The sequence below is a fragment of the Alosa pseudoharengus genome, unplaced genomic scaffold (assembly GCF_046254945.1).
Source record: "Alosa pseudoharengus isolate Yale_2024_CS ecotype anadromous, Long Island Sound unplaced genomic scaffold, YU_APseudo_1.1 YU_APseudo_1.1_scf_11, whole genome shotgun sequence".
In the NCBI taxonomy this organism is placed as follows: Eukaryota; Metazoa; Chordata; class Actinopteri; order Clupeiformes; family Clupeidae; genus Alosa; species Alosa pseudoharengus.
The window spans coordinates 7282501-7294508 of NW_027468576.1; the positions used below are offsets into that span (position 1 = coordinate 7282501).

The following is a 12008-nucleotide window of genomic DNA, read 5'->3' on the forward strand; positions in this document are numbered from 1 at the left end:
GATAAATAAAATTGCTTGTGTTGTATTTTGATAAATGTAGTATAAAAGGTGGTTTATGTATTAATGATCTGAAATGAACGTGTTGGATCAGGCCCAGTTTGTCAGAATGTCAGTTTATTTTAGAAGCAGGTGATAAGTGGCAAATATTGGACCCCACCACCTGATGTAGGCCTATAGCAATTGAGCTGTAATATATTAGGAGTTGTAGGAAAAAGCCAGTCTGGGGTAGACATTGTCTCCTCTTGTGTTGACACAAAACAATAACTGAGTTAGACAAGCAGACTTCTCCATTCACAGAGTCAGGCTAAGGACCGGCTGTTGCCATGACGCCAAGACAGACAAGTGGAATATGTGAACTGATTGTGTACTACTGGAATGTCACGTCTGTCACCATGGCAACGGGCGTCTACGTGACCACCATGGTCAATGCAGTCATTCATGTTGTTGGTAGACTTGACATGGTCAGCCGACACATAGCAAGGGTTCGTCTTACAGGGTCTAAATCTTATTTGCGTTCCAGCACTGCCAACTCTTCAGCCATGGGCTTCAGTAGAGATACTGATTGGCACATCTTGCCCACCCGATTGGCCAGATTTCCACAGGATTGCACTGTAGTTTAAGGTGAAAATATTATATGTCTCTGTAGAGTGCAACAAATTCACCAAGTACTGACCAAAGACATGTCATTTATTTCCTGTTGTAATAAAAAAACTACACGTAAGATGGTGTGCTGGGATACTTCAGTTTAAGATGGCAGCTAGTGAGCGCACAGCCCTCTGGTTTGGATGGAGGACTGGATAGGGCCACCAGTGGAATTTCTCTGTGTGTGGCTTGTTTGTGTGGGGAAATGGCCGTGTTGATGCATGTGTTTAATATCTGTAGTTACAGCTGCACTGGCTCTGCCCTACCCTATCCCACAGTCCAGCCAAGGTCTTTGACGATGGGGTTAACCTCTGAGCAATAGAGAGCCCTCTCATTTTGAACCAGAATTCTGCCACAGAAATGCCCCACAAAATGACATTTTACATGGAATCAATGCTTTATCAGCATAGCCATTTCACTAGTTAATACAGGTTTGACCCCCCCCTATTGAAAAACCGTATAAAAAAAGCATAACAGCTACAACAATCCAAAACTAAATAAAAGGAGGGTTGGTTTTGGAATATTGCCGTATGCTTTCCCAAAACCTCTCTGCCATCATCCTCATGACATCACAAGGAAACCGTGGTGGTCATTCCCGAGACATGAGGTTGGTCTAGAGGATGCCAAGGGTTTGCCCTATAATCTCAGAGAATAACAACCATCCATCATATGTGAGGTTCGCTTGGTTTTAGGTCTTCTCTCAACAGACCTTTTGTCAAAAGACTATGTTCCATGTAACATTTTTTATATCTTTCACCACAATAAGGGCTTTGTTCAACTCGTATTCACTGTAAGGATTTACATTTGCATTTACTCATTTAGCAGATGCTTTCAGCCAAAGCGACATATAGAAAGAGAATAACGTTCAAGCAGAGGAGACTTTAGCTAGGAATTACTCCTGCATCTGTCAACACTAGTACAGGAGGATGGGAGTAGCTACATGATGCGCGCTAGTCAAGGTGTGCAGGAGGAGAAGGTGATGGAGGAGAGACGAGAGGGAATTGCATGGGAAGTGTGCATCAGGTGTGTCAGATTGGCACAAGTGCTGAATGGATCACCTGGATGTTGGTTAATGCAGGTTGTTACTCTTTTTTTCCTCATTCATTATCTAGCCATCCAGACAACCACATAACATTTTTGGTCTTTTGAAAGTGAGTACTGGCACATTTATATTGGGGTTTTAAAAGAATAAAATATGAATTAATTGATTGATACTGAATGGGTACAAAAACAACTTTACAATACCCTCAATGTTACACTTTTTGCCATTTTTTTTAATCAAATCTAGGGCCTTATAGAAAATCAATGATTATGCCATACAAGCTTTTAATGGTTCAGTCATACTGAGAACATGTTTGGCTTTGGCCCTACAAAATTTGGGCTGGATATGAATAATACTATGCCCTCTCCGGTGAAGTGAAATTGAATAAACCAATCACATGCAAGCAGTGTTAAATTCTGATCTATCTGTCTTTTGTTAATTAACTTCGGCCTGACCACTTTGTGCGTCTGAATTCGCTCTGGCCACAGTGTGCATGCACTGTCAGCAAAATATGCTGTCAAACCCAATGTGTTTTTCAGGCTGTAAAACTAAATAAATATAGGTGTTGGGAGTGGGACCCTTTCATTATAAACAATGTTTGCTTTCATGTTCTTGTGAAGGGCATTCATTTCTTGATGGAATGATATCAGTCGTGGTGAGACTGAAATCACTCAAGGTGGCCTATCTTTACACTAATTTAGGTGGATTTTAGTGAAATCAGACTTTTATTTTGTATTTCTAGTAGGATGGAATGGTTTGGTTTGACTGATTTATTCATGTTGTTAATACCCACACTGTGACTTGACCAGGAGTCTGCTTCAAATGCTGCTTACTGTGTGCATCACTGCTGTAACTTGATTAAAATGTGCATTCATGTGTCAGGGTATTGGATTCATTTAATTTGATCCTGAAATGGCGCAGCATCTCCTATGGCCAAAGATGGTCCCTGCCCACGGACATCTCAGGACAGCCAGGTGTTGCATAATCATGCCATTTAACAGACCCTCACTGTGAAAACCAAGCTCAGTGACCTCTCCGATTAGTTCACAACTCCTAGGTTGTCACCTCTTCACAGAGGTAATATAGTAGCATAAGTCCACCAGTAGGTGGTGCCATTTTGTCTCTTTTTTTGAGCAGCATGTCGTCATAGATTTTAGTTTGTTTTATTGCTGTACCCAGACAATACAGACATTGAACTGAGCAAAATAAATAAAAGTCCCTTGATCAGTTATTTTTTTTAAATGTAATCACATTTTAGCCATTCCCTAGTTTCTCTGTTTTACTGTGTGTGTGTGTGTGTGTGTGTGCGCATGCACACACACACATGTAACTGTCTCTGTCTCTGAAATTGTGCCTCTAGAATCCCTGAAACAGTTATCCACTATCAGAACTCTGATATCTGCACCTCTCCTCCCTCCCTCCCTTTCTCCATTTTTCTCTGTTGTCTGCATTCATCTGTTACTACACTTTTATTCTCTCTCTCTCTCTCTCTCTCATTTCTTAGCATCCATCTCGGCTCTCTTTCTGCACCATCCACTCCTCAGCCCATCCACCTCTCGAGTGCGGATTGCTTGAGCCTCTGTCGCCCCATGGAGATAGCTGTAGATGGCTGAGCAGCTCGTCACAGGCTGGTTTCGGATTGTTGCCGGTAAGAAGACCTCTTTAGTCTGTATGTGTCTGGGTAACTGCAGTGTGTTGGTTCCGTGTGGATATACAAAAAGAGCAGTTGTGTCAAAATGAGCATATGTCTACTGTCAGTACTGAAGTTATTTTGCGTAGGACTTGTTGTACAGAGGTAGTTCACTTGTTGTTTTTTCTCTGTGGAGCTGCGTCAGTAGTAAAGGCACCTTGATCAACTACTTAGGCCGCTAATTCTCTAGGATCTATCTGCAGTGCCAGATTTGAATACATGCAAAATGGGTCAGCCAGATGCTAATTTGGGTCAGGCGGCTAGTTTGAGCAGAGAATGCAGCATTTGTCTTCACCTTCACACCAAAGCAAATGTACAAATGACTTGCATAGAGAGAGGGGGTGGGGGGGGGCATGGGCCTGTGTGTTTAACATGCTACCCTGGTGTGAAGGGCTTGGGTCATCTGGCTGACACATGCAGATGGGGCTAGGTGACAGATGCATCACTGAGTGTTGTTAAACCTATAAATAGGACCCTGATTTTCTTAAAATTAATGTAAAAATAAGACATATGACAAATATAATGAATGCCTTATTTTCAATACTTCTATTGCTAAATCCTCAATCCTTGACTTTTGAGATCATGTGCAGTGGCTGTGTGCAAGTGTGTGAGGGAGAAACAGACCGGCAGACAGGCTGAGGGACTGCAGTAAGTCCTTCCCCTAATAATGCTGGAATTCACAGCAGGGCACTCCAGAGATGTATACCCACAGGACTGTGTCTCTCCCTCTTAGAAGGGCTCTGTAGTACCATACTCATCAAGATTGAGTTGAGAAAAAACGAAGAACAGGATATACGCAAAAATGAGACTGGTATATTTATAAGACTGGTACATTTATAGATATAAGAATCATATGATGATACCATAAACTCTATCTCTGTCTTTCTTGAGTCTGATGTAAATCTCTGTCTCTTTTTAGCTCCATTGTTCAAGTGGTAAAAATCAGCATCAGTGCTTCAGAGGACAATCTCCACTTGTAAGCAATAGATTGAAATAATCAAAACCGCAATGACTGCTAGTGCCACTAGATGGTGCCATAGGCGAGAGGAAGAGCAGGAGAGCAAGATAATATGAGTGTGGGGTTGAGCCATAGAGAAAAAGCTCACATGGGTCAGAGCATGACTGTGCTTGACTGGATCAGTTGGGCCGAGGTGTCGTCTCCTGGCCGAGGTGTCGTCTCCTGGCAGGTCAGCGCTGGGCCTGCAGGGCTGCTGGAGCAGGAGGGGCAGATCAGATGGCACATAACATAACATGAAGCAGACCACAAAACACCATCTCACTAGATAATCAAATATGGAGTTTCTTTGGATGGTATATGATCCAACATTTCATAGATGTGTAAAATAAGAGTACAAGGATATGACTGATTATTAATAATAATATGAATAATGTGAACACCAGGATTCTGGTGTGAGTTAAAGTGTAAAATTAAATGTCATGAATGTATTCTCATTTGTAGATTGTAGACAGAAGTATGTGTACTGTAGCACTATGTTGTATAGTTGCAAATGTAAGAATATACAGTAGATATGGTACACCTAAACAATAAGTAATTGAAACAAAGGGACCAGATTTCTACAAGATGTATTTCATAGAGCAAATTGAGCATTATCATATTAATCAGTCCCATGGTGCGTGGCTGTTTATTTCTGCTGCTGCTGCTGCTGCTGCTACCGCTGATGGCACTGTCTTTGTTTTGGACTGCCTGAGTGAACATCAGTAGCTAATTGTCATTCTACACTGGTACACTGGTGTTTTCCTTCGTCTTCTTCTTCTTCCCGCGCTCTCTCTCTCTCTCTCTCTCTCTCTTTTGTCTCCCTGTGTCATTCTGCTTCTTTGTCTCAGCCTGATTAGTGGTCATCCCTGTCCCATCCTGCCCATTGGCACTGATCCACACCTTCATGTTTAATTAATCACCAGCTTTAGCCACCCCCCTTTCTCTCTCTCTCTCTCTCTCTCTCTCTCTCTCTCTCTCTCTCTCTCTCTCTCTCTCTCTCTTTCTGTGTCTGTGTCTCTCTCTCTCTCTCTCTCATTCTCCCCCTGCCTCATGGTGCTCATGGTTGAGATGACAATCAATCACGCTGACGTCACACTGGTAACATTACCCTGCCCAGCTGAAGGAGGGCAGTGAGGGGGGAGGGAGATGGACAGGCAGAGGGAGGGAGAGAGAGAGGGAGGGAGGGAGGGGGAAAGAGCGATGCAGGCGCAGACTCACTAGCTGCCAGCTGAACCTCACGAAGCAAAGGCACACTCAAACGAGGCGAGTGAGGCAGGGGGAGGGAAGCGGATGAGAGAGAGAGAGAGAGAGAGAGAGAGGGAGAGAGGGAGGGGCGGGGAGAGCAGAGCGGGCACACACTCTTAGCACGTTACATGTGAAAACACACGGCCATCTCTCCCCACAGACCTGGATCCGCTACACAGCTAGAGCTACTCAGAGAACGGCAGCAGCTCCAAGCCCTGGCGAGGCAAAGGCACAGTCTGTAGCCTGTTTGGGTGTTGGTGTATTTATGTATGTTTCGTGTGTGTGTGTGTGTGTGTGTGTGTGTGTGTGTGTGTGCGCGCGTGCTTGCATGGAGCATGAACAGTCCCTTTCTTGAGACCGTGGTATTATTCTGGAGCAGAGGAGATCATTAGTCTCATTCACTTCTACCCTGGCGAGGTACACCGCACACTGCAGTATTACAAGGTAGGGGCTACATACGTGTGTATGTGGAGGGGGGAGGAAGCCATGTGTCAAATGTGTGTGGTGGGAGGAGAGCACAGGGGGAGTGTGTGTGTGTGTCTGTGTGTGTGTGTTTGTTTGTGTTGGATGTGTATTTGTCTGCCTCTCTCTGGAGACCTGGTGTCAGGAGATGTAAGCTGAAAGCCATGTGATGCAGAACATGCAGCCTCTGATTGGCTAGATGCTGTTGTGACCTCATGAAGCCTCCCGCCCACTCTCTCCCTCCCTCCCTCTCTCTCTCTCTGTCTTTTTTTCCTCTGTAGCTTTTTTCCCTCAGCATCCTCTGCTGATTGTGTAGGTTAGACCAACGACCGCAGCAGCAGCAGCAGCAGTAGCAGTAGTAGTAGCATCCATGGCCTAAGCATCGGCCCATCTGTTCTCTTTCTCTCTCTATCCTCTCCTCCGTCTCTCTCTCTCTCTCTCTCTCTCTCTCTCGCTCTCCTGCTCTCCTGTTGGCTGGCCGTGCTGTATGGACTGGGGGAGTGTGTTTTTGCCAGGGGGCTGTGGGCGTCTGGGAGCTTAGTGGCGTTTAGCGAGGCGGATCTGTCTGTGTGTCTCTACCGCCGCTAACTGGGGCCTCCTCCTCCCCAACACTCTCGTTTCAGGCTCCTTGGAGATAGAGGAATGCAAATCTGCAATCATGATGGAAGGTAAGGCTGAATTTCCTCATCATCAATATTCATTTTTTTATTATTGTGTGTGTGTGGGTGTGTGTGTTTGTGTGTGTGATTTGTCTGATACTGTCCTTGTTCCCGTCAGCCCTCTTCCACTTCCACTCTGTGGGTGTGTGTAATGTGGCTTTAAATGCCATAAGCTGGCTAGCTATTTTGAGTGCCTGCATTCCGGTGACTTGCATGTCACTCCCGCAGAGGAGTGGTGCCCCTGGATATCTTTAACACACACATGCGCCGACAGATAGCTAACGCACCCTACCGTACATGCTCACACACACACACACACAAACACACACACACACACATACACGTACACACACACACCCATGCACAAACACAATAACGGCAAGGATAATTGCTGTTTTTTTTCCTCCCCTCCTCTCACCCCTGTGGTAAAGGATTATTTGGATTTATTGTGCCGTAAGGCTTATGCGCCCAGCTGGCCCTGCCTGCCTGAATTCTCTTTGTATACTGAGTGTACACACACACACACACAAACACACACACACACACACGTATGAACGAACACACGCTCACTCACTCACTTAAATCAGATAGGCATGTATATGTTTTATGCATTTCAGGGCATGTGTTTGTTTTAGCATGGTCGAGGAGGGTTTCTGTGTGTGTGTATGTGTGTGTGTATATGCGTGTGTGTGTGTGTGATATCCTGTGGATGGGTCTGTCAGTGGTGTTTCAGCAGCGAGGGGAAATGGATGCTCGGTTGCGTTCACACGCGTGACTCCTGGCTCAGGCTTTTATGTAACACATCCTTTGTGCAGGCAGGGAATCCAAGTGCATTTCTGGCCTTTGTGTAAATATGTTCTTGGCCTCCCAAACACCTGATTTTTTTATTTTTATGAAGGGCAGCATAAAAGCTTTTATCAGCGAAATGTGCTAGTTATTGCTGCAGTGTATTTTTTTTATGAGATGGTGGCGTTTCATTTGATGGATGTAGCTCCTTCTCTTGCTCAGTGTAGTAAGCAGGAGCACCCAGGCCACAGCAAGTGAAATGCCTTGCTATTGCAGCATGAGTAATGTCATTATTCAGGCCTATTTGGTCTGCTGTCTGCCCGCCCTCTGCTCTCCCCCTACTCCATGTGCTTCCCTACGCTCTCATTAGAGCTGCTGTACCTCGTTACAAATACTGACACACACTAAGTGCCCGACCGGCTGTGTGTGTTTGGCAAAGACTAAGAACTTAGACCTTTTTGTGTGTGTGTGTGTGTCCAGGTGACACACTGCTGTCCTTTATTCCAATCATGACATTATGAAAGGAGTCTTTCTCCATCTTATCTTTCTCTCTTTTGCTGGGCCTGTGTCACATTTGTTTGCACTGTTGTAACGGCACAATGGACCAAGCGTTAATGATTGGCCCTGGTGTTGATTCTTAATATCAGGATTTGGTTTGATTTACATGTAGACCTTGCCAATGGTTAATGCAACAATCTGAATGAGGTTATGGCGGGATTCTGACAGGTATTTGTTTTCCATGCATTTTGCATACTGGTATTCTTTTCAATGGGGTTCATATTTGTCTGCTTGGGTGAGCTGTCAGCTGTCATTTGGACACTGTGCTCATTTGTTTTATGTGTGTCAGAATTACAAAACAACATGAGACGTATTACACCACAATCCACTCGTGACTTTTTATTGCACATTAGCAGAGAGAAGAGCTTTTAAAATGCCTTGTCTTTATGCCTCCTAACCACTTACTTCTGTCAGGCCAAACACTTACATATGATGATAATACACTCTGATATACTGATATGTTCTGAATGAGTGCCTATGGGGAGAAAAGTGGCTCTGATTTGTGTGTGTGTGTGTGTGTGTGTGTGTGTGTGTGTGTGTGTGTGTGTGTGTGTGTGTGTGTGTGTGTGTGTGTGTGTGTGTGTGTGTGTGTGTGTACTGATAATGCTAATAACTACTGGGGGCCGTAAAGGATCGTGACCCAGGGGTAAGGTTCCATGAACACGACTCGTGCTGGCTTACCCTCGTGCTCAGTGGTGTCTGGATTATCAGCTGGTGTAAAATAGGACTCTAAGCCCTTCCCAACGAGCACGCTGTAGTGACCGGTAGCACTCGGGAGAGAAGGCAGACAGGGAGTGGAGTCTTGAGGGGAAACCTCTGGTCCACTCCAAGCTGAACTCTGGGTCTTTGACCTTGAGGTTTGATGTAGCGTGATTTAGTCAGGCAGTCATGTTAGTCAGTGTGTGCTAGTTTTATTTCACTGAAGGTTGTCCACCATACAGTGATTATTCACAAATGATTGGCATATGCTGGTATGACTTGAAATGTCATATGGCTTTTTATTTTAGGGGGATGTAAGCAGTTGCTGAATCTCAGGCTTAGTGTCTGCTTTGCCTCCCGAGGATGCTTTCCTTATCTAGTGAGGGTTTGAAGAGGGAGGAAGTCCATGTTGCTGCCATGCTATGACTAGATCTCATAGATTACTGCTGTTTCTGCACGCTAGCACAGGACAGTCTCAGTTCAATGTGCTGACTTTCTGTTGAGGCCAGAATGATCACTGACCATGCCATGGGGCCATGGGCTGCCTTTCAAACATGCGGATAGATGTGTGTTAATAATGAAACACATGTCAAACTTGATTGATTGTTTTCAGTATTTGACAAATAATCTAGAATGTGCAAAAAAGAAGCCAAATCAACAGAAATTAGGTACAATAATACCTCATGACAAACCGGAGAAATGCACCTGTTAAATCAACTAGAAAAATGCTTTGGAAGAGGGTGCATTTTGATTGAGCCAGACAGCCAGTTGGCCTCATCAATCTGCGAAGGATCCTTGCTCTTTATTCTCCTTTTCTTCTCACCATTGGGACTTAATCTGGGATTTGGAAGGGACATGTTAGCCCAATGTTTGTGCCAGCTCCTCTACCTAGGATTATTTTTAGAACCTTGAGTTTTTGACCCAGGTTCCTACTGTAATGAAACCAGGGTTTTCTTGGTCTCTCTCTCTCTCTCTGTTTGTGTGTGTGTATGTGTGTGGTGGCCTCACTCTATATAGCACATCATCTCCAGCTGTTTAATGCGTCCTGCCTGACGTGAGCACATCTGTGCACGGTTTATGTAGGATATATTTGCATATATGCTAAATGATACTGGCTTTCGTCTTGTGCGACTTCTCCTCCATTTGATGTACTTACATTGTGAATACATTTTACTACAAGTAGCTATTCCCAACTGTAAACCCAACATGCCAAATGCCATATCAGTCTTATCAATTGGGTTTTAGGCACAGAACACTAGGTACATTAGTTATTCTGTATAAAATGGACACGGACTTAATAATTAAGGATCCTATTCAAATATTCAAATATACCAGGCTTTTTGGTTTAAACCAACACCTTCAAGTTTTTATTTGCATTATAAATGAATATCTTATTGACATGTTGGGGAGTAAATTACTAAGCCATATCCTATCTGTAAAGAAGTAAATGTTAGCTATAGGCTTCATACTACATACTACTATAAGGGTAAGACTGGCAGGACACTAAAATGGAGATCACTGACTTATCCTGACTGAGCAGTGGGGAGCGGAAGACTGTGAGGAAGTATTTTACAATTTCAGGAAATATGCATTTCAACTATCCACAATTATTGAGCACAGTTATTTAGCTGTTAAGAGCACAATTATGTAGCTGTCCTATAATTTTTGGATATTTAGCATACATTTTATGAAATCAGAGAATAAGATAAAAAAAAAACACATGTTATGTTTATGACATGACTCAATAGCATGCTACAGCTTTACATTCAAATGGTACATTATGACATGCTTTAAAGCTATCATTTAAAGCTATCATAGAATGAAAGTGCACGCACATTTCACAAAAATTAAACAGGTGCTGGGTATAAGGCTGAGCCAACATATGGAAAAATAAAGAAATACCCGCACACTGTCATATATGCTCCCAGAGTTTATTTAAGCTACAACATTTTAACGTGACGAAGACCTCTAGTCGAAACATTGTAGCTTAAATAAACCATTCTGGGAGCATATATGATGTTGTGTGGGTATTTCTTCATGTTTACAACTTTAAAGCTACTCACTCCAAAGCCAGGCCTTTAAACAGTAATTGAGTGTTGGGAGCTCATCACCTGAGTATCTCTTGCACAGTTAACTCGCTAATCGTACATGAGCACCTGCTCAAGTGGCTTGCCTGTGCAAACATAAGCGAGTGGTCTGTTTCAGATGGCCAGTATTACAGATGGACCCACCATGCTGACTCACTCACTTCCTCCTGCGTTGGGTGGACTGGCTGGATGGCACATAACCAACTGGCTGCCAGGAGAGGGGCGTACAATACACACACACACACACACACACACTATTTTGAATGGAGGCGGTGGTGGATAGTTTCCTGTGGATAGTTTAAGGATCTTTCAAGCCATACCCCACCCCAGAAGCTATTGCTGCAGGAAGCAGAATTTGTTGTACTAACTTGTTAGCCTTAAAATCTGAGCATGGGCAACATTGCACACACTGAAGTGAAGGAGTGTAGATGGAGAATACATTTCCAAGAATACAGCCAGCAAGGAGATCAGCTTTCTTGAGATAGAGGGAATTATGGCACAATGTTTTGTTAAATCCAAAGGAAATACAATTCTGTGCATTTGAAGAAAATAAACCTCATGTAAGCAGTACATAGATTCAAATGAAATGTGACTGCACTTGTGGGTTTGATTACATGGTACTAATTACAAATCACACTGCTGATTTCTTCACATGGTGTAATTGCTGCAGTGAACACTGCCATTACTTAATCTGAAAAGTTTGCTCATTTGCGTTCACCTATGCAATGTTCTGCACAAATGTTAACATTTTAGTTTACTGAGAGAATTGGCATGCGGTGATCTGTGTGTGTGTAGCTAATAGTCTGTATCATTACAGTGTGTGTACTACACTGTTGGCTAATAATCAGGTGATGAACTGGTGAACATGAATAGGTAAATGAATGTCATCTCTTCCATGTTGCACTTGTTTCATATTGCACTAGTTTCATCAGCTTTACACCAGCAGCAAATTCAGTTCCACCACCCTTACTGATCAAGCGCTTGTCTGCTGGTCTTGTGAATGGATGTGGTGAAAGACAGATTGGGGCTGTTATAAGATGAATAAGGACATGATTTTCATTATAAGCTATTACCATAATGCTTACACCTCAGTTTAGAGGCTGCCCTGGTTGTACTGGGTATGCTGTGTGGCTGCCGTGGT

The 12008-nt window shown here is 43.6% G+C and overlaps 1 protein-coding gene across 10 annotated transcripts in view; it reads left to right on the top strand.

Annotated features, from left to right (window-relative positions):
• sgip1a (SH3GL interacting endocytic adaptor 1a) overlaps positions 1–12008 on the top strand; it is a 63170-nt gene that overhangs the window by 7644 nt on the left and 43518 nt on the right. For 9 of the 10 annotated variants that reach the window (XM_076277876.1, XM_076277880.1, XM_076277885.1 and 6 more), the window contains exons 2-3: positions 3189–3332; positions 6702–6746. In XM_076277876.1, coding sequence (XP_076133991.1) covers positions 3290–3332; positions 6702–6746 — 88 coding nt within the window. In that variant the 5' untranslated portion in view covers positions 3189–3289. Of the gene's footprint in view, positions 1–3188; positions 3333–5959; positions 6061–6701; positions 6747–12008 lie in introns of all 10 variants that reach the window. The other variant, XM_076277882.1, reaches the window with a different exon arrangement.